The 21523-nt window shown below is 48.2% G+C and overlaps 2 protein-coding genes across 3 annotated transcripts in view; one reads left to right on the top strand and one right to left on the bottom strand.

Moving 5' to 3' along the window:
* Positions 1-428: 428 nt before the first annotated feature.
* Blvrb (biliverdin reductase B) lies at positions 429-15493 on the bottom strand. The gene is made up of 5 exons (XM_003462002.5): positions 15198-15493; positions 7857-8021; positions 7643-7732; positions 4313-4441; positions 429-682 (listed from the first exon to the last, which is right to left on the bottom strand). Exons 1-5 carry the CDS (start codon positions 15274-15276, stop codon positions 525-527), a joined length of 621 nt encoding a protein of 206 aa, XP_003462050.1. The 5' UTR covers positions 15277-15493; the 3' UTR covers positions 429-524.
* Positions 15494-16664: 1171 nt separating this feature from the next.
* Positions 16665-21523, top strand: part of Sptbn4 (spectrin beta, non-erythrocytic 4) — a 74541-nt gene continuing 69682 nt past the window's right edge. For both annotated transcript variants that reach the window (XM_063252770.1, XM_063252771.1), the window contains exons 1-2: positions 16665-16802; positions 19073-19258. In XM_063252770.1, the coding sequence (XP_063108840.1) occupies positions 19087-19258 (172 nt within the window). In that variant the 5' untranslated portion in view covers positions 16665-16802; positions 19073-19086. The remainder of the gene's footprint in view (positions 16803-19072; positions 19259-21523) is intronic.

Raw genomic sequence — 21523 nt, forward strand, 5'->3', positions numbered from 1 at the left:
GATTAAGCCATTGATTCGATCAGGATTTGACAGCCTTATGGGAGGTAAGGCCTAATTAAAAGGAATGGATCATGGGTGTGACCATGGGAGCTAAATCTAATCTGTCTCCCTCGTCTCTTCACAGCTGCCATGAGGGGAGCTTTCCTCTGCCTTGTTTCTGCTGTGCCACCAACCTAGAAGCAATGGAGCCAAGTGACACTGACTGAATCTTCTGAAATCATGGACCAGAATAAACTGTTACTCCTCTAAATTGTTTTTCTTTGGTATTTTGTTCATGGCAGGGAGAAGCTGACTGACACTGGACTCGCAGCACAAGACTGGGCACAAAGAGGGACCCTAAACTGTCACTGAACAGAGTACCCAGAAAATCATACACAGCCACTGAAATCCTCAGAGGCAGAGGTGAAGAGTCACACAGTCAGACGGTCTGGAAAACAACCCTGAAGCCCATAGCTCACGATTTATTGCTCCCTTCTCTGCCCCTCCTTTCCCAGAATGCCATTCTTCCAGCCAAGGCCGGGGGCCTAGTCATACTGGTGGGAGGGATAGGTGTTGTGCCCATTGTACTCATCAGTGGTCAGGCAGCGCAGCATGAAGTGGCCCAGGTCATGTTTGGAGATGACCCTTGAGGGCCCTCGTCCATCCAGGGTCACTGTGTAGGCCCCAGTCAGCGGCTGATCCCCTGGGAGGTAAAGACAGAGGGGACAGGTGAAACAATGTCTTTTCTCATCCCCCAACACATGAGCTCAGGTACTCAGCAAGGGACATAGCAGCCAGCAAGGGGATGCCCATGGACCAGTGTTTACCATACCCTTTGCATCACTTGTTCCACAAATCCTCATTGGTGTTGCTATAGTAATAGTACTAACCATTCCCTACCCACTCCCCCAAAGCCCAGAACTGGAAACTAAATGTAAGACTTTTATACTGAGCTATATCCCCAGCCCTTTTAAATTTTTATTCACTGATTTTTTTTTATGGTAGTGATGATTGAATCCAGGGCCTGCACACTAATCTATGTCCCTTAGCCTCTTTTTTATTTTTATTTTTTTCAGACATGTCTCACTACGTAGTTCAGGCTGGTCTGGAATTCACTATGTAGCTCAGGCTGGGCGCAAATTTGAAATCCTCTTACCTCAGCCTCCTAGGCCAACTTTGTCATGGATGTGGGGCAAAAGCCTGGAATTCTAGCACTCTGGGAGGCTGAGGCAGGAGGATTGCATATTCAAATTCAGGATCTATGGAGATCCTATGTCAAATAAAAGTTTAAAAATGGGCTGGTAATGTAGTTTAGCACAAAGGCCCCGAGTTCCATCCCCAGTATGGCCAAAAATAAGTTAATAAAATGACTCCAAAAGCTCATTATTGAAGCCATGGTTGCCAGCAAATGGGCTTTTTGAAGGGTTCAGTCATGAGGGTGCTAACCTAGTGGATGAGTCCACTGGAGGGGTGATAACTAGATGGGCTTATTGGGAGGTGATGGAGATGGAGACAGTGGAAGGGAGTGGACCCTGGGCAGTGAATCTGGGATTATATCTCATCCCTGGCCCTTTCCTCTCTCTGGACATCTCACTCTGTTTCTAGCAACTCTGCCCACCACACCCTTCTGCCCTGCCACAAGGCCTAGAAGCAACGAAGCCAGGTGACCGTGGACTGCAGCCTCTGAAGCTGTGAGCCCAAACACAGCTTCCTCTTCTAGGTTGTTTTTCTCACCTGTGCAAAGTGAAATGATCACCTACTATGACCTCTCATCAGCACCAGTAAGGGACAAAACAGTCAAGAATCCCTAGTCTCAGAAGACAGATACTCAGGAAGAAAAGGCGACTTCTGAGAAAGCAAAATAGTCCATGTGTCAGAAGGTGCAAGATAAAGCAGGGGTTAGCCTGGGACCTAGATGAATCCCGTTTGATGGACATGTAAACTGAGCCCATTGGTCACATGCTAGGGCTGCAAATCATCCAGTGGCAAGAGCTTGATTTATTATGGGTCCCTCCTTCTGAATCCCTCTAAGGGGAATGAAAGGGTAGTTCCCAAATATGGGTCTTCATTTTCCAGACAGTGAAGAGAGATATTCCTTTGATCTTATGAAGAAGGAGTTGGTACATCCTGATGTGAGGGATATCAGTAAGTCTGTTTCTTTCTTTTTTTTTTCTCCCCCCTCCTTTTTTCTCACTCTCTCCTCTTTTTCTACTTTTCCTTTTATTCATTTGTTCTTTGCAGCTCTGAGCATGGAACCCAGGGCCTTAAGTACACTAAATAAACACTTTAATGCTAAACTACATCCCAGCCCTGACTGGGTCTTAGTAGGGACAGTAAGCTGGCATAACCTGGCTATTGAGAGGGCCACTGGTGGCTGCACTGTGACCATTAAAAATAGTATCTCAGGCCAGGTATGGTGATGAACATCTGTAATCACCGCACTTGGCAGGCCGAGGCAGGAGGATCATTGCAAGTTCGAGACCAACCTGGACTACAAAGTGAGCTCAAGGTGAGACACTATCAAATCCCCCCTCTCTGCCCCCTGCCATGTGAGTTCAGGAGTTTGAAAACAGCTTGGGCAACACAGCAAGATCTCATTTCAAAGGAAATAAAAAGACATTTGCCTTGGTTAATGTCATGAGAAACAAACAAAAGACAAGAGAATCCATTGAGATTATACGTGAAGCCTGACAACTAAATGCAATGCATGCTTCCCAACTAGACCTTGATTTGGGGTGAAAGAGTAGGTCAAGAGATAGTTTCTGACAACTGGAAACATCTGGATATGGAAAGGAAGAGAAAGATAATGCTGCCTGCCTGAGGTGTGGTAATGGCTCCTTCTCAAGTGTTCTTCTGGGGAGATGGCTGCTGGGGAATTCAGGAGAGAACTGTGCCAGGAGCCTACTCCTACCAGGTTCAGAAAGAGATATACATGCACACATATTCCATAAGTATTTCAGAAATATGCATATATATGGTATATAAATGCTTACATATCTATCTATTGAAAGGAGAAGGGAAAAGAGGGCAAAATAGTGACCGGTGAACCTAGGCAGGGTTTGAGAGTACAGCAGTCGGGCTGGGGATTTAGCTCAGCGGCATAAGCACCTGCCTTGCAAGCAGGTAGACGTGAGTTCGATCCCCGGTACTGATAAAAACGAAAAAGAGAGTACAGCAGTCATCTTTTACTGCCTTCCACTTACTTGGAGGCTTGAAAATTTTCTCATACACAAAACCAAAACCAAAACCAAAACCTACAGGGCGAGCTAGGCATTGTGGCACACATCTGTAATCCTAGCATTTGGGAGGCTGAGGCAGGAAGATCCTTGCAAATTCCAGACGTTCCTGGGCTACAAAGTGAGCTCAAGGCTACCCCTAACTACATAGTGAAATCCTGTCTCAAAAAACAATAGACCAAAAAAACCAAAACAAAAAAACCTAAAAAGCAAGGAGGACCCTGAAGAACCTGGGCATACTGTCACAGGCCTGCAGTCTCAGCAAGCTGAGGCAGCAGAATCAGCATGAGCCTGGCCTACATAGTGAAACCTTGTCTCAAAACAAATAAATTAAAAACCAGGAAGAAAAAAATCTTGTAAATACTATTCTGTGTTGAACTAATTTTTGGGCATGATCTCTGAGTATTCACTGCAAACCAAGATCAAGAGGCAAACCCAGAGAGAGAGAGAGAGAGAGAGAGAGAGAGAGAGAGAGAGAGAAAGAGAGAGGAGAGAGAGAGAGAGAGAGAGAGAGAGAGAGAGAGGAAGGAGCTGGGATGTAGCTTAGTGGCACAGTGCCTGCCTGACAAGCACAAGGTCCTGAGTTCCATTCTTGATATCAAAAAACAAAGAAAAAGGGAGAAAAAAAACCAGGCATGGTGGAGCACACCTATAATCCAGCACTTGGGAGGCTGAGGCTAGAGGTTCACAGAGAGTTCAAGACCAGCCTGGACTTCTTATCAAGATCTTGTCTCCAAAAAAAAAAAAGCAGGAGTGTGTTGAATTGGGTGTGGTGGTACAAGCCTGTAATCCCAGCACTAGGGAGGCTGAGGCAGAAGGATTGCTGCAAATTCGTGACCAGCCTGGACTACAAAGTGAGCTCAGAAGCAGCCTGAACTACACACCAGATCCTATCTCAAAAAATAAAAACACATAAACAAACAAAAAGTGTTTGTCAGTTGTTTTGTTTTTTGGAGTTTGTATTCAGATATGAACTGGGGACTCCCCCATGTGCAGTGTTTGCAGTTTCAGGGTGACCAAGGAAGGCTCCATAGATCTCTGCAGGGGTCAGAAGGGACAACCTGGGGGTACAGCATGGCTGGCTCCCTGCCACTCACCTATGTGTGGTGGCATCACGGCCACGTACTTCAGGCCAGACTCCTGCAGCACCTTGTGCATCCGGATGTGGTCATCGGTTACGTCCTGCAGACGTGGGGGCACCTTGGCTGGGTCCCAGAGCAGGAAGGCTGGAGGGGGGACACAGGGCAGGGTCAATCTGGGCTGTGTTATTTTGATGCCAGGATGAAGTTCTGCAGTGGTTCATCATGGCCTTCTGGAAACAGGGTGACCTCGACCACAGCTCTCACTTCCCCACTGAAAGCAGTCAGCAGATCACAGTGACTTCCTTTCTCCTCCTCCCACCCACTCACCTTTTTTTTTTCTTTTTCTTGTTTCTTCGGTTCATTTTTATCGGTACGGGGGATCGAACTTATGCCGCTGAGCTAAATCCCCAGCCCCTCCCACCCACCTTTCCTCCTCCTCCTTCTTCTTTCTGTCCCTCTGCCTGTTTGTCTATCTGCCTCTCTCTCTCTCTCTCTCTCTCGCAGGTGATTGAACCCAAAGCCTTTACACTGAGCTACAACCCCAACCTTTTCTATTTTTTGTTTTAGACAAATTCTCATTAATTTACTACATTGTCCATGTGTGACTGGAACTTGTGATCCTCCTGCCCCAGGCCCGAAATGCTGGGATTGGAGCTGTGTACAAGTGTGCCCAAGTATTTTTTGAAGGTATTACTTAGCCCTAGCTAACTGTATCACCAGCTCACAGTTACAGAACATTATTGTCTTTTTTTTTTTTTTGGCCTTTTTCTTTCGGTACCAGGGATCAAACTCACGGCCACGGGCTTGCAAGACAGGTGCTTATGCCACTGAGCTAAATCCCCAGCCCCTAGTTACAGAACATTTACCATGCCTCAACTATGCCAAACGTTTTAGGAACGGTTTGGTGAGATGGATAAGAGTTGGGGCTCTGTTTTGGTTCCATCCCAGGTGTAAACTGGGATGACATAAATTGGGGCTGGGGATTTAGCTCAGCAGCATAAAGCACCTGCCTGACAAGCCTGAGGTCCTGAGTTTGATCCCGGGCACCAAAAATAAATAAATAAATAAACTGGGACTGGCATGTGGCTGTGGTAGACTGCCTTTACCATGCCTAAGGCCCTGATTTCTGATTCTAGTGCCAAAAAAATGTCACTATATTTGTGTCACTGATCACCACTGCCCCCAAGCTTTCCTCTTTACTTTACCTGCCTCTGGGAGAAAACAGGCTCCCAGTCTCAAGTGGGAGCCTAAGGCCACATAGCAAGAGCCCGGGGAGAGGGGGCACTCCCCTTTCTTCTCCTCAGCCCAAACCAACAGGCCTCTAGCCTCCAAGTGACAATTGCAAATCCAGTCTGTCACTTATCTTAGGTTTCTTTCTAACCACTTTAGATACTTGCTTTAAAAAACAATCCTAGTGCTGGGCTGTGGTGGCTCATGCCTGTAATCCTAGCACTCAGGAGGCTGAGGCAAGAGGATCATTGCGTTTGAGACCAGCTTAGGCTACAAAGTGAGCTCAAGGCCAGCCTGAACTGCATAGAGACCCTGTCTCAAAAAGACAAAAACAAACAAAAAGCAATCCTAGCCAGACAGGTTGGCTGAAAGCAGCACACTGAAAGGCTGAAGCAGGAGGATCACAAATTTGAGTCCAGCCTGGGTAACTTAGTGACTTTTTATTTGGTACCAGGAATTGAACTCACGACTTCACCGCTTGCCAGGCAGACGCTGTGCCACTGAGCCGTATCCCTGGCCTTAGTGATTTACTGAGACCATCTCAAAACAGAAAATTCTGGATGCAGCTGTGGACATAGGTCAGTAGAAAGGCCCTGGTTTCAGTCCATAGTTTAGAAAACACAAAAAACAGCTCTACACTAATGAACAAACTCTCAGCTTCTCAGAGGAAAGAGATCTTTCTGATCTTTTACCTTGAAAGTTGTACATAGAGTGAATCTCTGACACTTAACAACTCGGGATTGAAAGTGTTCTCTTTTTTTGGCTGTGACAACAGTATTGTGTTCTAGAAGAAAAAGTCCCTTTCTTATGAGTGACCGAAGAGGTCTATAACTCCACATCAAATAGTTTAGAAAGAGAAAAACAAAACCAAGAAATATTCACAGATGGGGATACAGATAAACCAATTATAATACATACAAAAATGTCAGGTTTGGGATTACTTTTCCATTTCAAAGCTTGTAGGGGAAAAAAAAGCACCAGACGATTTTGTGTCCCTACTCTCCAGTTAGCTCTTGCTTCCAGGTCTGTGCTGTTACGGGTTATCTGTGGCCCAGAGAACCATTATTTCTGCCACACAGGCTCCTCACGCCACCTCCTGTCCCAAGGAGCAGCCTGTGGGCAAACACGGAGGGGAGGAGCGGGGGCCCTGCGGACAGCCTGCTACACGTGGCACGGCAGAGTGGGCCCCACTCCCTGAGCTACCCCAAGAGACAAGGGTTATGCAAGGTGTGGTGGTGCACACCAGTAATCCCAGCACTAGGGAGGCAGAAGCAGGAGGATCACCGCAACCTCTAGGCCAGGCTGGACTACATAGTAAGTTCAAGGTCAACCCAAACTACATAGTGAGACTCTGTCTCAAAAAATAAATAAATACAAATAAACAACAACAAAACACCCAAAAATAAAAAAACAGAAAACAAGCACTGTCCCCTCCCAAGTAAAAAAAAATCAAAAATAAGAGTAACAATAGCTAACATCTTCTGAGCACCTGATATATGCAGCCCAAGTATTCAACAGAGCATTGTGAGGTTTAAGTGACTTTCATCCCAAAAGGAAGCAGACAGTATGGAGCATCCAGTGCTCAATAAACCCTTGAGTGTGAACTGCCCATGGTATGCTCTTTGGAGCCTTCTTTCTGAATTACTGGGTACTGCTGCTCTGCTTGCTTGGCAGCACAGGCATGGAAACCAGAGCCTCACCTGTGCAGGCTCTGCCACTGAGCTACAATCCAGCCCCACAGGACAACTATTTGTCCATCTCTCCATAATGGGGAGCTCCAGGTGGCAGAGTGACGGCATGTGCCTGAGTGCCACCACTTCCTTGTGAGGCCTGTGCTGGGCCTGGCATCCTGCCTGTGTCTCCTCTACACCACCCTGTTAGCTTGGCGTCAGCATGAGCACCATCTATGAATGCTGGGACTGCAGAGCCTAAGGCCATATTGGTCACCACTATGTCCTCAGCACCAACCAGCAAGCTTAAGGCACATGGTTGGTGCTGAATGAATGCATGATGACTTGGAATGGTTCAATGTCACCTTTCAGAGGTCCTTGGGCTACCTGTCCTACCCCTGCCCCCAGCTCAGGCGGGATCCATCTCCATGACCCTGCCACCCACCCGAGGTGCAGGCCACGACCTTGTCCACTCCATGAGCCTTCATGGCTGCAACAATGTTCCGGGCGCCCTCGGACATCACGGTAGTGGGACCTTTGAGGGGACAGAGAGCAGCTGTCACTGGTGGAGGTGGAGGTAGAGGTGGGGGTGAGGGTGGCAGGGGTGGGATGGGGGTGGGCGTGGTGATAGGGGCGAGACATTGGGAGGGGCCCAGTACTGAGGTCATTGCCGGTGCCCAGCAGCACAATGACAGCGTCCTGCCCAGCCACAGTCTTGTCCACATCGGCTGCTTGCCGGACATCCCCCACTATCACGTGGGCTGGCTGGGGCCCCTCTGGCGGCAGCCTGGAGGGGTCCCGCACCAGCACTGTCACTTCATAACCTGTGAGCAAAGAAAAGAGAGTAGGGTCAGCAGACAGACCTGCAGGTTATCACTCTTAGGTCCCCAGAACACCATGAGCCCCCAAACCCATCCTCTAGGTCTCCTGTCCCAGGTAGATCATCTTCAAACATTTCTGGCAAATTGAGTTATACAGCCAGCTACTTGTTAAAATAAGGCCACACACAGCTGGGTGTGGCAGCACACGCCTGTGATCCCAGTCCTTGGGAGGCTGAGGCAGGAGGACCACCAGCAGTTTGAGGCCAACCTGGGCTACATAGTGAGTTCAAGGCCATTTTGAACAACACAGTGAGACTCTGTCTCAAAAAAACAAGCTCTATAATTTCCAAGGAAGCCTCCTGGGCCTCCCCGTGTAACACAGTCCCTGCTTCCAGCAATAAAAGGATCAGTGCCTTAACTGTCACTGCTCTGGATGGGGTTCCCATCCATGCTTCAAAAGACTCAGCTGCCCAGAGATTGGCAGGAGCTGGACTGATCCCAGGCCCTGCTACAAATGTTCCCGGAAGCCCAGTCCTTCCTTGGCGGTCATAAAAGTATGTGTCTACCAAGAATTTTGGGTAACTATCTCCCAACCCAACATACACTGTACAGCTCCCATCTGGCCAGGCACAGGCTGATCGCCTGTAATCAGGATTGCATGTATAAATCCAGCTGGGGCAATTTATCAGTTTAGAGAGAGCTTGTCTCAAAATAAAAAATAAAAAAGATTGAATGGAGTTCAATGTGAAGGCTCTAAGCTCACTTCTCAGTACCACAAAAATAAACACATATACACAAATCACTAGTTATTATTATTATTATTGGTACCAGGGATCCAACTCACAACCTTGCACTTGTCAGGCAGGTACTTGTGCTGCTGGGTTTTTTTGTTTCTTTGAGACAGAGAAATTGTGTAGTTCAGGCTCAGCTTGAAATCAAAATTCACCAGCCTCAGCCTTCTGAGTGCTGGGATCACAGGTGTGAGCCACTGCACCTGGCTTATATGGTACTTCCAAAATAAAATGATTAGGAGCTGAGGATGTAGTGTAGTGGTAGCCCAACATGCCCAAGGTTTGAGCTTCAGCACTGTAAAACAATACTCTAGATTTTGTGGTCTCTGTTCTGAACTGAGTATGACTTCTCAGTTCACATGGTAAAAACTTAGAGCTTTGTGGAGGTAACTAGATTTTATTTATTTATTTATTTATTTTTTTGAGACAAATCTCTACATATCTCAGGGTGGCCTTGAATTCTCTGAGATCCTCCTGCTTCAGCTTCCCAGGTGCTGGGATTAAAGGCATGGGCCATCAGGGCCTGTGGTAACTAGATTTAGATAAAGTCCCTAGGGTGGGAACCAAAGATGAGATTCAGATATTTTTGGTTCGGTTTTATTTTATAGGACTGGGGATTAAACCAAAGGAGTTCAGAGCACAAACCCAGCCCTTTTATTTGTTTTGAGACAGGGTCTCTCTAAATCTCTAAATTGTCCAGGTGGGCCTTAAATTTTTGATCCGGCTGCCTTAGTGTCTCAGAGGACTGGGATTTTAGGTGGTGCTTCTTTTCCTCTTTTTATAAGAGTACTAATTATGCTGGGTATGATGGTGCACACCAGTGGTCTCTGAAGCGTGTCCTGAAAAGTGCTGAGAGCCCCTCAAGAAATGGAGAAGCAGCTGGGGGTGGCGAGGGCCCAGGTCCAAAGGATGCAGAAGCAGCCAGAAGGAACTTCTGTGGTGCAAGTCAACTACACTGTTTTTCTGTTTTCTTTTTAAAATTAAATTAAATGTTTTTGCAGTGCTGGGGATCAAACCCAGGGGCTGTCTACCACTGAGTTCCGGCAGCAGTTCTTTATTTATTTTGAGCTGGGTTCTCATTAAATTGCCAGGAGGGACGCCAATTTGCAATTCTCCCACCTTGGCCTCCTAAGGAGCTGGGATTATGGAAGAAAAAAAGGGTAAAAATATACATGATAAGCCAGGCCTGGTGGTGCATGCCTATATCCTGGCACTCAGGAGGCTGAAGCAAGAGGATCACAGCAAGTTCTAGCCAGCCTGGATCACATGATGAGTTCAAGGCCAATCTAGACTACACTACAACTCTGTCTAAAAAACAACAACAACAAAAACTCCCCAAAACCTATAGTATATGCTGGGTATGGCAGCACACACCAGTAATCTTAGCATGAGGGAGGAGGATAATCATGAGTTCAAGGCAAGCCTGGGTTCTTTCTCCAAAAGAAGACCCAGAAGATTTTGGTGGCGCAAGGCTATAATCACATTCATTCTGGAGGGTAAATCAGAAGGATCACTAATTTGAGGTCTATGGGGCAAGTTTGCGAGATAAGCCTCAAAATAAAATTTTAAAAGGGTGTGGGGGGGTTGGAACTCAGTGTGTAGTGCACTTCTATACCATGTACAAGATCCAGGGTCCAGCCTCAGCCCTAGAAGAGCAAGAAAACTAACAAAGAAGCCATCAAATGGGAGAGAAATTGTGCAAACTGTGTCTGATACAGGACTTGTATCTAGAATGTAAGAAAAATTCCTATAATACAATAATAAAAAGTGGCTGATTGAAAGTGGGCAAAACATCTGCACACTCTTCCAGATAAAGTATATAAATGGACGAGTGATTGAAAAGACATGCAATACCATTCGCTATCAGGTTTGGGTTCACATTTCCCTGGGCACCACTTCACGCCTCCCAGGATGACCACCCCAGAAAGTAGACAGATGAGGGGCCGGGGAGATAGCTCAGTGGCACAGTACCTGCCTGGCAAGTGTGAGGTCGTGAGTTAAATGGATCCCCGATAAGAGAGAGAGAGAAAAAGAAAGAGAGAGAAAGAGAGGAAAGTGCTGGCATGCCTGTGATGAGACTGGGACCCTCACACACTGCTGATGGCAACGTGGAATGATGCAGCTGCTTTGCAAATGTCTAACAGCTCTTCAAAAGATAAATGTAGCAAAGCATATGACACAGCAATTCCGCTATTAGATATGGGCCCCAGAGGAACGAAAGCCTATTTTCACACAACCATTTGCACATGAATGTTTACAGTAATGCAATTCAAGCTAACATCCATCAGCTACTTAATGGGTAAGTAAAATGTGGTTTATCCACATAACACAGCAGCACTGGTAAGAAAGTAACATTGTGTCGCATGGTGCAAAACACATGAACCTGGCGGGTGTGGTGGCTCACATCTGTAATCTCAACACTTGGGAGGCTGAAGCAGGAGGATTGTTTCAAATTTGAGGACGGTCTGGGCTATAAAGTGGGTTCATAACCAGCCTCAACTACACATTGAGACATTGTCTCAAACCAACCAACCAACCAAACAAGCAAACAAAAAACTGTCACAAAAAAGGCCAGGGCATAAGTGCCTGCCTTGCAAGTGTGAGGTTGTGGGTTCAATTCCCATACCAAAAAAAAAAAAAAAAAAGTAAGCTAGGTATGATGATGCATGCCTCTAATCCCAGTACTAGAGAGGCTGAGGCAGGAGAATTGCTACAAGTTTGAGGTCAGCCTAGGCAGCATAGCGAGTCTAGGCCAGCCTGTAATACAGTGAGACCCTGTCTCAAAAAACAAACAAAACTACGAAGGTGACCAGGCATGGTGGTACATACCTATAAACCCAGACTCTGGGAAACAGGTAGAAAAATCACACATTCCAGCACAACCTGAGAAATTTAGCAATTTAGCAAGACCCTGTTTCAAAATGAAAAATTTATAATGGCCTAGGGGTTTAGGTCAGACCATGGGTTCAAATCCCAGGACCACACACACAAAGCAAAGGCAAAACTAAGACAAATTAACCAGAGGGTAGGGTAGAGCCTAGCAAAGAAAAAAGCACTATCTTGTTTTCTGTTGCTATGCCCTTTAATCAGCTCACAGCCCGCCCCGCCCCCCTCTGCCCAGACCTCCCTGAGTCTCGTCTGGGTCCCTTTGCTAGGTCTCTCTAGGTTCCTGGGCCCTGCCTGCTCCTCCAACCCATGTTCCCCAGGGCGGCCACAGCTTTCCAGTTTCACTCTAAGAGCTCCATCTGAGAGCTCACCCTGACCTCCCGGCGCCCTGCAGTGAAGCCCGCACCCCTCATGACAGCCCGTAGGGTCCCGCAAGCTCCGCCATCCTCTTCACCCTCAGCCCTACTTTCAGTTCCTCCAACAGGCCACAGCCTTTGCATGGGTGTCCCTCTGCCTGGGACACTCTTGCCCAGTCAGTTGCGTGTACTTTCTCTGTCATGGCCTCCTACTGCAGACCTGCAGTAAACCAAGAGCCCTCAGAGCCCAGGCAGGGCCTGCCTGGTTCGTATTCGCCACCATCTCCCTGCCTTTTGCAGACTCCAAAACTTAATCTTTCTTGTCCCACGGACCTGGATTCTGACTTGGGCCGGCCACTTCCCAGCTGCGGAACTTCAAGCAACCCCTCCTTGGATGGGACCTTAACTTCAGCTTCCTCACCTCTGAAATGAAGGCTGTGATGCTATAGACAGCTAAGCTACGTAGAAATAGTACAGGCAGACAGACAGGGCTGGGCCTCGAAGGAGCCAGTGCAAAAGGTAAGATACTTTGCAACTGTGAGGGAGACCCAGACACATCACCTACTGCCAGATCTCAAAACCCAAGATGAAAGGATTGCACCCACATACTTCCCCTAAGAATAAACAACAGTGATTGATATTATAAATAGGTATCAGCCGGGAAGAGCCACTGACCCACCCCTTCCAGGAAAAGCCCCCCTTTCTGTTCCTTGGTGACTTACTTCTCCATTTGACCCCTATTTAGTCAATATTACCTGAGCAATGATGCTCATAATGTTATTGACCATAGTTTTGTTCGGCATCATGCCCACTATGTGATTTCTCATTTTTCCCTGCCTATCTCTATAAAAATCCTTAACTGGGGATCTAGCTTAGTGGTAGAGTACTTGCCTAACAAGTACAGGACTTTAGGTTCAATCCCAGCACCCTGGGGTGGAGAGGTAGAGAGAGAGGAGGGATTTTATTTTTGTCTTTTTTGATACCAGGGGTCGAACTCACCCAGGCGCTTATGCCATTGAGCTAAATCCCTGGCCCCAAGGGAGAGATTTTAAAAAGCCCTTAAAAAGGCAGGGTCCTTTGCAAGCCACTGGGGACCCCCTTCTGTCTCTTAGACTGAAACTCTCCAATAAATACATTGTTCCTAGAATTGATTCTTTGCATGCTGGGAGTTTCTTTCGCCTGTATTAGGAACACTCAGGGTCCCTATCCTCTGTGACCCCCTTTCATTTGGGCGTGATGCCAAACCTGAATTGTTCCCCACCTGGGAGGCTTGCAGGGAACCAAGGTGGGCACTGCCTACATTGCCACCATATCGGTTGAAATGGAGCCTGGTGGCACATGCCTGTAATCTCAGTGCTTAGGAGGCTGATCTTGCCTCAAAAAAAAAAAAAAAAAAATTTTTTTTTTTTTTTTTGGTATTACCAGGGACTGAAGAGCTATATAATACCTAACCCTTGCTGGTTTTTTTTTTTTTTTTTTTTTGGTACCAGGGATGGAATTCTCGACCTCAGCTTGCAAGGCAGGCGCTTATGCTGCTGAGCTAAATTCCCTAGCCCTCCTTTTTCTTTCTTTCTTTTTTTTTTTTTTTTTTTTTTTTGAGATAGTCTCATTAAGTTATCTGGGCTGGCCTCAAATTTCTGATCAATGGCTGGGATTACAATTGTGTACTAACAGACAAGGTCTATGTCCCACCCTATAAAATCACACTGAGGTCAATAAAACCCTACCTAGCCAAGCCAGTTTGACAGGGGTGGCACAGCCTCCAGAGTCAAGGAGAGCCAGCCAGGCCTCCTCTAGGTTCCAGCTCCGAAGTTCTGTGGGTGCTATCCCAGCTGTGACCAGCAGGGTGGGTCAGCAAAAACCAGTGGCACTGGCTACTAGGGCAAAGGCGGTCACATGAGCCCAGAGAGCCAAGGTGACTCAGCACATCTCAACTTCTCCCTCTTCTTTCCCCACTTTTCCCCTGGAAATGCTCATCAGTGTACTGGTTTTACTCATTTTGGAGGCCAAGTCTCCTTTCTTCACCATAAATCAAGACCTTCATGAGGAGCCTGGGGAGGAGGACATTGAAGAAGTGTCCCTCCAAGGGAGGCTAGGCTGAGACAGCAGAGCCCTGGGGGGATGGGGTGGCCTCCACCCTTTTTTGGGGTGCACAGATAGCTACTATCTCAGTCACAGGGCTAACAGGGGTGGGCCCCCGTATCTGCACACCCCAAACCAGCTGTGAGCTGGTGAACTGTGGATTTAGGGGGCAGGGTGCACTGGGGGATGCTGCGCCCTCTCTGGCATACGTCTGAATTTTCAGCCTTGGGGACTTTTCCAGACGTAGGGTTCCCAGGTCTTCACTCAGCGTCCCTGTAATTCTTTGTTCTCTGCTCACAACAGCCTACCTTTAAATGTTTCAGTTTCCAATTCCGTGTCTAAGACCAGAACCTCCAGACATTTTTGATGTTTAAGAGTGTGAATTGGGTTCAAATCCCAGCAGCCTCTTACCAGGTGTGTAAGTCACTCTTTGGGTCTGTTTCATTCTTTCTCTTTTTTTTCTTTTACTTTTTTTTTTTGAGACAGAGTCAAGACCAAGGTACTTGCTATGTAGCTCAGACTGGTCCTGAGCTCACTATGTAGCCCAAGCTAGTCTCCAACTCACAGTAACACTTCTCCTCAGTCTCCAGAGTGTTGGGATATTACAGGCACATACCAGCACATCCGGCTTAGGGCCTCTGTCTTCTCTTCTATCAAGTGAGGCAATGTTATTTCCAGTTCTAAGTGAGGGCTGCTATGATTTAACCACGTGGCTTGCTGCACCGCGGGGCAGCAAGCTGATGCTGGCTCAATGAACCCACTACCCCACCAGCACCACAATGACAACCACGGCCACACCAAAAGCATTTCATAAGAGCCCTAGGTTTACATCTAACCGTGGCTCTGCAGTCACCCAGGCCAATTCCTATGCCTTGCACTTGCATAAAACTGAATCTCGTAGTTTCCCCATTTGTGCCCCGAGGTCACCGGCTTGGCTCCCCAAATCTTCACACACCTGAGCTGGGCACTAGTGGCCCCTCAGCCCGGCCCTTAGTCCCATGAAACCCCTTCCTAATGCTGTGCCCGTGTGCCCCATGATATCCCCCACCGGCCCCGGCTCATGCCTGCTTGCACCGCCTGCGCCAGGGTGGTGAGCCCGGTCCTGCCAGTGGCGCCGAAGATCGCGATCTTCTTGACAGCCATGCTGTGGGGTCCTGGTTTTGCGACGCACGAGACACAGGACTCGCGGGAACCCAATGGCTGCTGGGTGGTGCTCTCCCCCTTTCTCTAGACAGAGGGATGGGGCGGAGCAGCTCAGAAGGTTCCGCCTGCGCCCCGCCCCCTGATCAGGCCGAAAAATCCTAGGTCTCCCGCCTAAAAGAACCAGAATGGGGCGAACGAGAATGGCAAGCGTCTGTTTGCAATCCTTATCGCCCAACACTTCCGTCTCGGACCTACTGGGAGCCAATCCCAAATTTAGGACGGGCTCTAGTGGGCGGGGTCACAGGAGCTTGTCCCTCAGTGCCCCGCCTTCGCTCTCCAGCCACTCGGGGCGGGGAGGGGCGGGTCTGGTCTGAAAGCCACGCCCATCACGCTCTTTTAGGTTTTGCCAGCTCCCGGTGTGCCTCTTAGCCAACCCCGGTACTCACTACCGCCCAGGTGCTCCTCTAACAGCAATGGGATTGTGAAGGAGAACCGGGTGTGTGCGTGTGTGTGGTGTGACACCATGTAACTGCGTGTCTAGGGACCTGTGTGATCCTCGTGACCCTAGGTACCCACAAGGGAGCGCACGACTATGGTGACCTCTATGCTATCCTTTGTGTTACAGTGCGACTGTGCGTGACCCCACATGTGGCCGGCACTGATGCTGTTCTCCTGTGACTTTATAGTGGCACTGTGGATGCCAGTGTGTGTCAGCCCATGTGACACAGCGTGAGTGTGGAACACAAGCCATAGTAAGGTGTGTGACTACTAGACAGTGATAGCGTGTGAGACTTCGTGTCCCTAGTCTCAGCTGAGTGTGTGACTGTGATACTCTTTATGACTTGCCGTGACTGTGCCGTATGTGTGTAGCAGTGCAGGAAGTGTCACCCTGTGTGACTGGTGTGACAAAAGTGAGTGTGTAAAATTGCTTGACACCGATTGTGAAACTGTGCATGACTGTATGACTCTCTGGGGGTGTGCTGCTGTGTGACATGCATGGTTGTGTGTGACAGCATCTTGGTGGTGGCCTCATTTTGAGCGTGTCGTTGTGTGTGGCGCCGTGGGACTCTTGCTCCAGTGTGGGGCGCCGTGTGTGTGACTGCGTATGACAGCCTGTCGGTTGACCCCGTGCGACCCTATACGAGGGAGTGACACTGTGCGTGGACGTGGAGAGCGCGTTCGTGACGTTGCGAGTGGTCCCGCGTCGGGGGGGCGTTTGTGAGCTCGTGGGAGGGCGTGACGGTGCCTCACCCGCGTGGCCCGGCGTGTGACGCGCGGGGACCCGCCCTCGGGCATTGGGGGCGGCGGACCGTGGGCGGAAAGGGGTCCCGGGGGCGCGCCGAGCGCGGCGGCGCGAGCGGGGGGAGGCGCGGCGGCGGCGGCGGCGGCGGCGCATGCGGACCTGGCCGAGCGGCGGCTGGCGGGGCCGAGCGGATCCGGACCGGGCCGAGCCGCGGACGCCGGCAGGGAGGGCTGTCGGGCGCGGCGAGCAGCAAGGACGGCAGCAGCGGCGGCTGCGGGCCCAGGTGAGCGGCGGGGCGGCCCAGGCCCCTCCCCCAGGTCTCCCCAGTGCGGAGCATCCTCCCTCGCGACCGGCACGGCCTGAGCCCCTCGCTCTCACTAGCTGGATGGAGGCAGGAGGTCGCGGCAGAAAGAGCCCAACTCCCTGGGCAGTCCAGCTTTGCACCCTGTGGGGGTCCCCCGCAGGCCTTGTCCTTCCCAGGCCCCCTCCTCCGCGCGGAGACTGCACCGGAGGGACAGAGGCCCGGCGTGGGCAGGGTTATCGCATGGACTGCCACCCGCACCCAGCACAGGGCCAGACTGTTCCGGGCCGCGGGACGCCCCTGCCCACCTCCCCATCACCTTCCAGCTTCGCCTCTCTTGTTTCTCCATTCTGTATTGCCAGAGCTGTACCCTGCCCTGTCAGAGCTCGCCAAATGCTAAGCGCCTCTTTATCCCCAAGTACTCTTCACTGAGGAAACAGTTGTGACACCTTTAACAGGGAAGGAACTGAGGCACAGAGAGGCCGAGATAAAGATTCCAGTGTAAAGATACAGCAAGAATAAAGCCGGAGTTGAACGCATCTCTGTTTGGCTCCAGAACAGGCGCTTGGATTAACTAAACTATGTGACCAGAGGATGAAGGCAACAGTGGTGGGGGCACAGTTTGGGCACAGAGCTCTAGCAGGTCCTGGGTTTGATCTCAAGCCCCAACAGAAGGGGAAAAACTGACAATGGCAAGAAGCATGTACTGGTCTTACCCTGTGCAGGATACCATGTTCCCCGTATTTTAATTCATCTTCAAATAGCCCTAGGATTTTTGTGGATGAACAAATTAAGGCCCAGAAAGGCAAAATGACATGGCCAAGGTCATGGCAGTGGGGCAACTGTTCACCCAGTTTCAGCTTTCCATGAGAAAACAGAGTCACACTGGAGTTTGGTGCATCCGCCCAAAGGGACACTGTCCACTATACTGACCGCATCCCAGGCCAGCCTGTCTTCCTAAAACATCCATCTGGGTCTTTGACGGAAGGGGGTCATTTAATTAAGTAATTCCTTTCCTAGTCTTAGAATCAGGACTGCAGGCCAGCCGGGTATAGATGTATCCAATGTCAGCCCCACTTGGATTTCACATCTACAATCTAATAGTGTCCTAGAGCAGAACTCAGGAATAATGCTGCGTAACAAATCACCCCAAACTCTGTCTCAAATGAAGGATTTATTTAGCCATCAAGCCTGAGTTCAGTGATTTAGGCTGGACCTGGCTGGACAATTTTTCTGATCTCTGCTGGGTATACTCTCATCTTAGGGTCACAGTGGGGGACTCTATCTGACTTTGGCTGTGATGCTCTGGGCCTTAGATCTGGGGTAGCCCACATGTATTTTCCAGTAGCTACCATGGAGCATAGGCAGAAACATGCTCCATCTCTTTAGTCCAAAGCCCAGAACTGGCTGGCATCCATCACTTCCTCCCAATTATCACAGACAGACCTTTTCTTCTCTAGCAATCAGAGGACCCTGAAGAATTATATGGCAAAGGTTGTAAATATAAGGATGATGAATTTGGGGTTAATACCATCATTTTTATCACAGTGCTTACATTTGAATCCTAACTATTTATTAGTTGTAAAATTTGGGCAAGTGAAAAAAAAAACTTTGTGCCTCAGTTTCCTCCTCTGTAAAATGGGCCTCAGAAAAACTGATTGCTGGGTAATTAAATTTGTAAGTATCAAATAAGAGAATGGATATAAACATTAAACAAAGAACAAATGGACAATATTGTTCACTACTGTTATTATGGCTACCTTATGGAGTTCTAGAGATCTAATGTTATTGTTTTACTAATAACAGTGACAAACTGCTGAGCCTTTACCCTGTACCAGCTGCTAAGTCAAGGGCTTTACCCTTGTAAAGTTAGGCCTGTGGATGTATAGTTAAGGGGTGAACATTTAAAAATATTTTTTGGTGAGTACTGAGGATTGAATGGTGGACCTCACTCATGCTAGGCAAGTGTTCTACTACTGAGTTACACTGCCAGTCTTTTTAAAATTTTAAGACAGTCTTACTAAGTTGCCAAGGCTGGGTTCCAAGTTGTGACCCTCCTGACTCCTAAATAGCTGGGGTTGCCAGTGTGTACAACCATGCCCTGCTATTATCGTAATTATGTCCACTTGAAGGACAGAAGAGCTGAGGGTGAGAGAGGGCACAGGACTTACAGCCAGGTAGTGACTGCTAGGAGTTAGTGCTTAGAGCTCCGCCCAGGTTTCCAGGCCTAACCTGTCTTTGCTCATCCCCAGGCCTCACCTTCCCAATGGCGCAGGTTCCGGGGGAAGTGGACAACGTGGAGGGGCTGCCTGCCCCCAACAACAACAACCTTGTGGCCCGCTGGGACAGCCCCGACCGGGGCTGGGAGCGGGAGCCACCAGCTGCCTCCACCGCAGCAGCTTCGCTCTTTGAGTGCTCCCGGATCAAGGCCTTGGCAGGTACTGGGTGAGCAGCGCAGGTGGGAGGGGCTGCCCACTGGCTTCTGTGCTTCTTGGTGCCTTGGCCTTTGTGAGTGGGAGCGGGAAGAGCCTTCCGGGCATTTAGCACTTAAATCTTCAGACAGCTCGGTGCAGTATCCCATGAATCTGGAAGTGTTGTATAGTCGTGATCTTTGCTACATGTGGCTACCTAAAATGTGGCCAGCAGTACTCAAGGGATCGAGGGACTCTATTACATTTTACTTAGTTAATTTACCTATTTAGGTTTTTTAAGACAGGGTGTCACTATGTAGTTCAGGCTGTCCTTGAGTTCACCATGTAGCCCAGGCTAGTCTCCAACTTGCAGTGATCCTCCTGCCTCAGCCACCCCAGGGCTGGGATTACAGGCATATACTGCCAAACCTGACAAATTTTATTTATTTTACTAAATTTAAATTTAAATAACCACGTGGATTTGCTCTATAAGGTAGCATAGCTTTAGAGCTTTCAAAATGCACAATCCCAGAAACATGGGACTTTATGAGCATACACTACTCCAATAGTATCCCGCTGTGCAGAATACTTGGGCTGTAGGACTGCGGAGTGTTATAAATGTCAGCGATTTAAGCCTTTAGCCATGGAGACTTTTGGAAATACAGAACTTACAGTCAGTGACCTTAGACATTTTAGTCATTACCCCCAAGTGTCTTAAAGCCTTGGAAACTGAAACTCTAATGTACATAGATCCTTAGGACCATTTATTTATTTATCTGTTTATTTATTGAGTACGGCAATCAAATTCACACAGGCAGGTGCTGAACTATCTCCTTGGCCCCTTAAATTTTTTTTTTAAATCGGTACCGGGAATCGAACTCACAACCATGTGCTTGCAAGGCAGGGGCTTATGCCGTTGAATTATATCCCCAGCCCCTGGCCCCTTAAGTTTTAAAAGACTTTATAATGTAAACCTTGTTAAGACTGAAAACAGTCTGGGGATATAGCTCAGTGGTACAGTGGTTGCCTAGCATATTTGAGGCTCTGGGTTCAATCTGCAGCACCAAAACCTTAACAAAAGAAAAAAAAGATTGGAAACAGGACGCTGGGAACATGGATGTAGAGGGATCAAATTCTCATGGTTTTACCACTGAAAATCTTAATCTCAGGCCAGCTGGGAGGGTCCATCACTTACTTTGGTGTTTCAGAAACAATATCAACAAAACTAGAAAACTTAAAAAAAAAAAAAAAAAAGAGGACTTTGTGATTATAGAATCTTAGAAAGATAGACCTTCAAAAGTGAAGACCCTTAGACTTTAGGATTATATATACACAGGCTTTGGAAAGTAAGAACCTTAAACTATCACACATGCATAATTTCATAATCCTAAACTTTTAAAACATTACGCCCATAGCAGGATAGACCCTGGGGACTAAGCATCTGGAAAACATGGACCACTGTATTCATAAAATATTGATTGTCATAATCATAAAATCTCAAAACACTGAATCTCAAATCAGTTCCCTCGATCTGAGAACTTTGGTAACTCAATATTTTATAATTGAAGGTGGGTTGGAGGATGTCGCTCATTGGCAGAGTGCTTGCCTGACATGCATGAGACCATGGATTCAATTCCCAGCACCATAGGATAAAGGGGGGGATGGAATATAGTCATTGGATCTTATTTATTTTAGTTTTGTTTTCTTTGACACAGCATCTCACTATGTAGTTCAGAATGGCTTTGAACTCACTATGTAGCACCCAGGCTGACCTTGAACTCAAAGTGATTGTCCTGCTTCAGCCTCCCAAGTGCTGAGATTACAAGTGTGTGTCACCATGCCTGGCTAAGTGTGGGATCTTTGATATAGTCATTCCTCAGTGCTCAGAGCTTGGATACAGGATTTCTGAGGATCCCAGATATGCGTATAAAATGGCATGGTACTGACATATAACCTACACACATCCTCTTGTATACTTTATTTTTTTATTTTTTTGGTGTTAGGAATCTAACTCAGGACCTTACGCTTGCCAGGTAGGCACTTGTGTCACTGAGCTATATCCTGAGCCATCCCCCCCCCCCCCGTGTGCTTTAACACATTCACAGCAGTGCCGTAATCTGTATGTCTCACTGTCAGGCCACCTGTACCTCCAGAGGTAACTGTATGATTGTCCCATGCACCACCGTACCGCTTGAACCACCAGCGTTACACACTAGTGGATAATCATGCATTTACCACTGATGGGTCAAGCCAGCAGGAACGTGTTAAACCATCTCTAGATTACTTACCATA

The sequence above is a fragment of the Cavia porcellus genome, unplaced genomic scaffold, assembly GCF_034190915.1.
Source record: "Cavia porcellus strain 051 isolate PalLab524CR breed Dunkin Hartley unplaced genomic scaffold, mCavPor4.1 scaffold_7, whole genome shotgun sequence".
NCBI classification, from domain to species: Eukaryota; Metazoa; Chordata; class Mammalia; order Rodentia; family Caviidae; genus Cavia; species Cavia porcellus.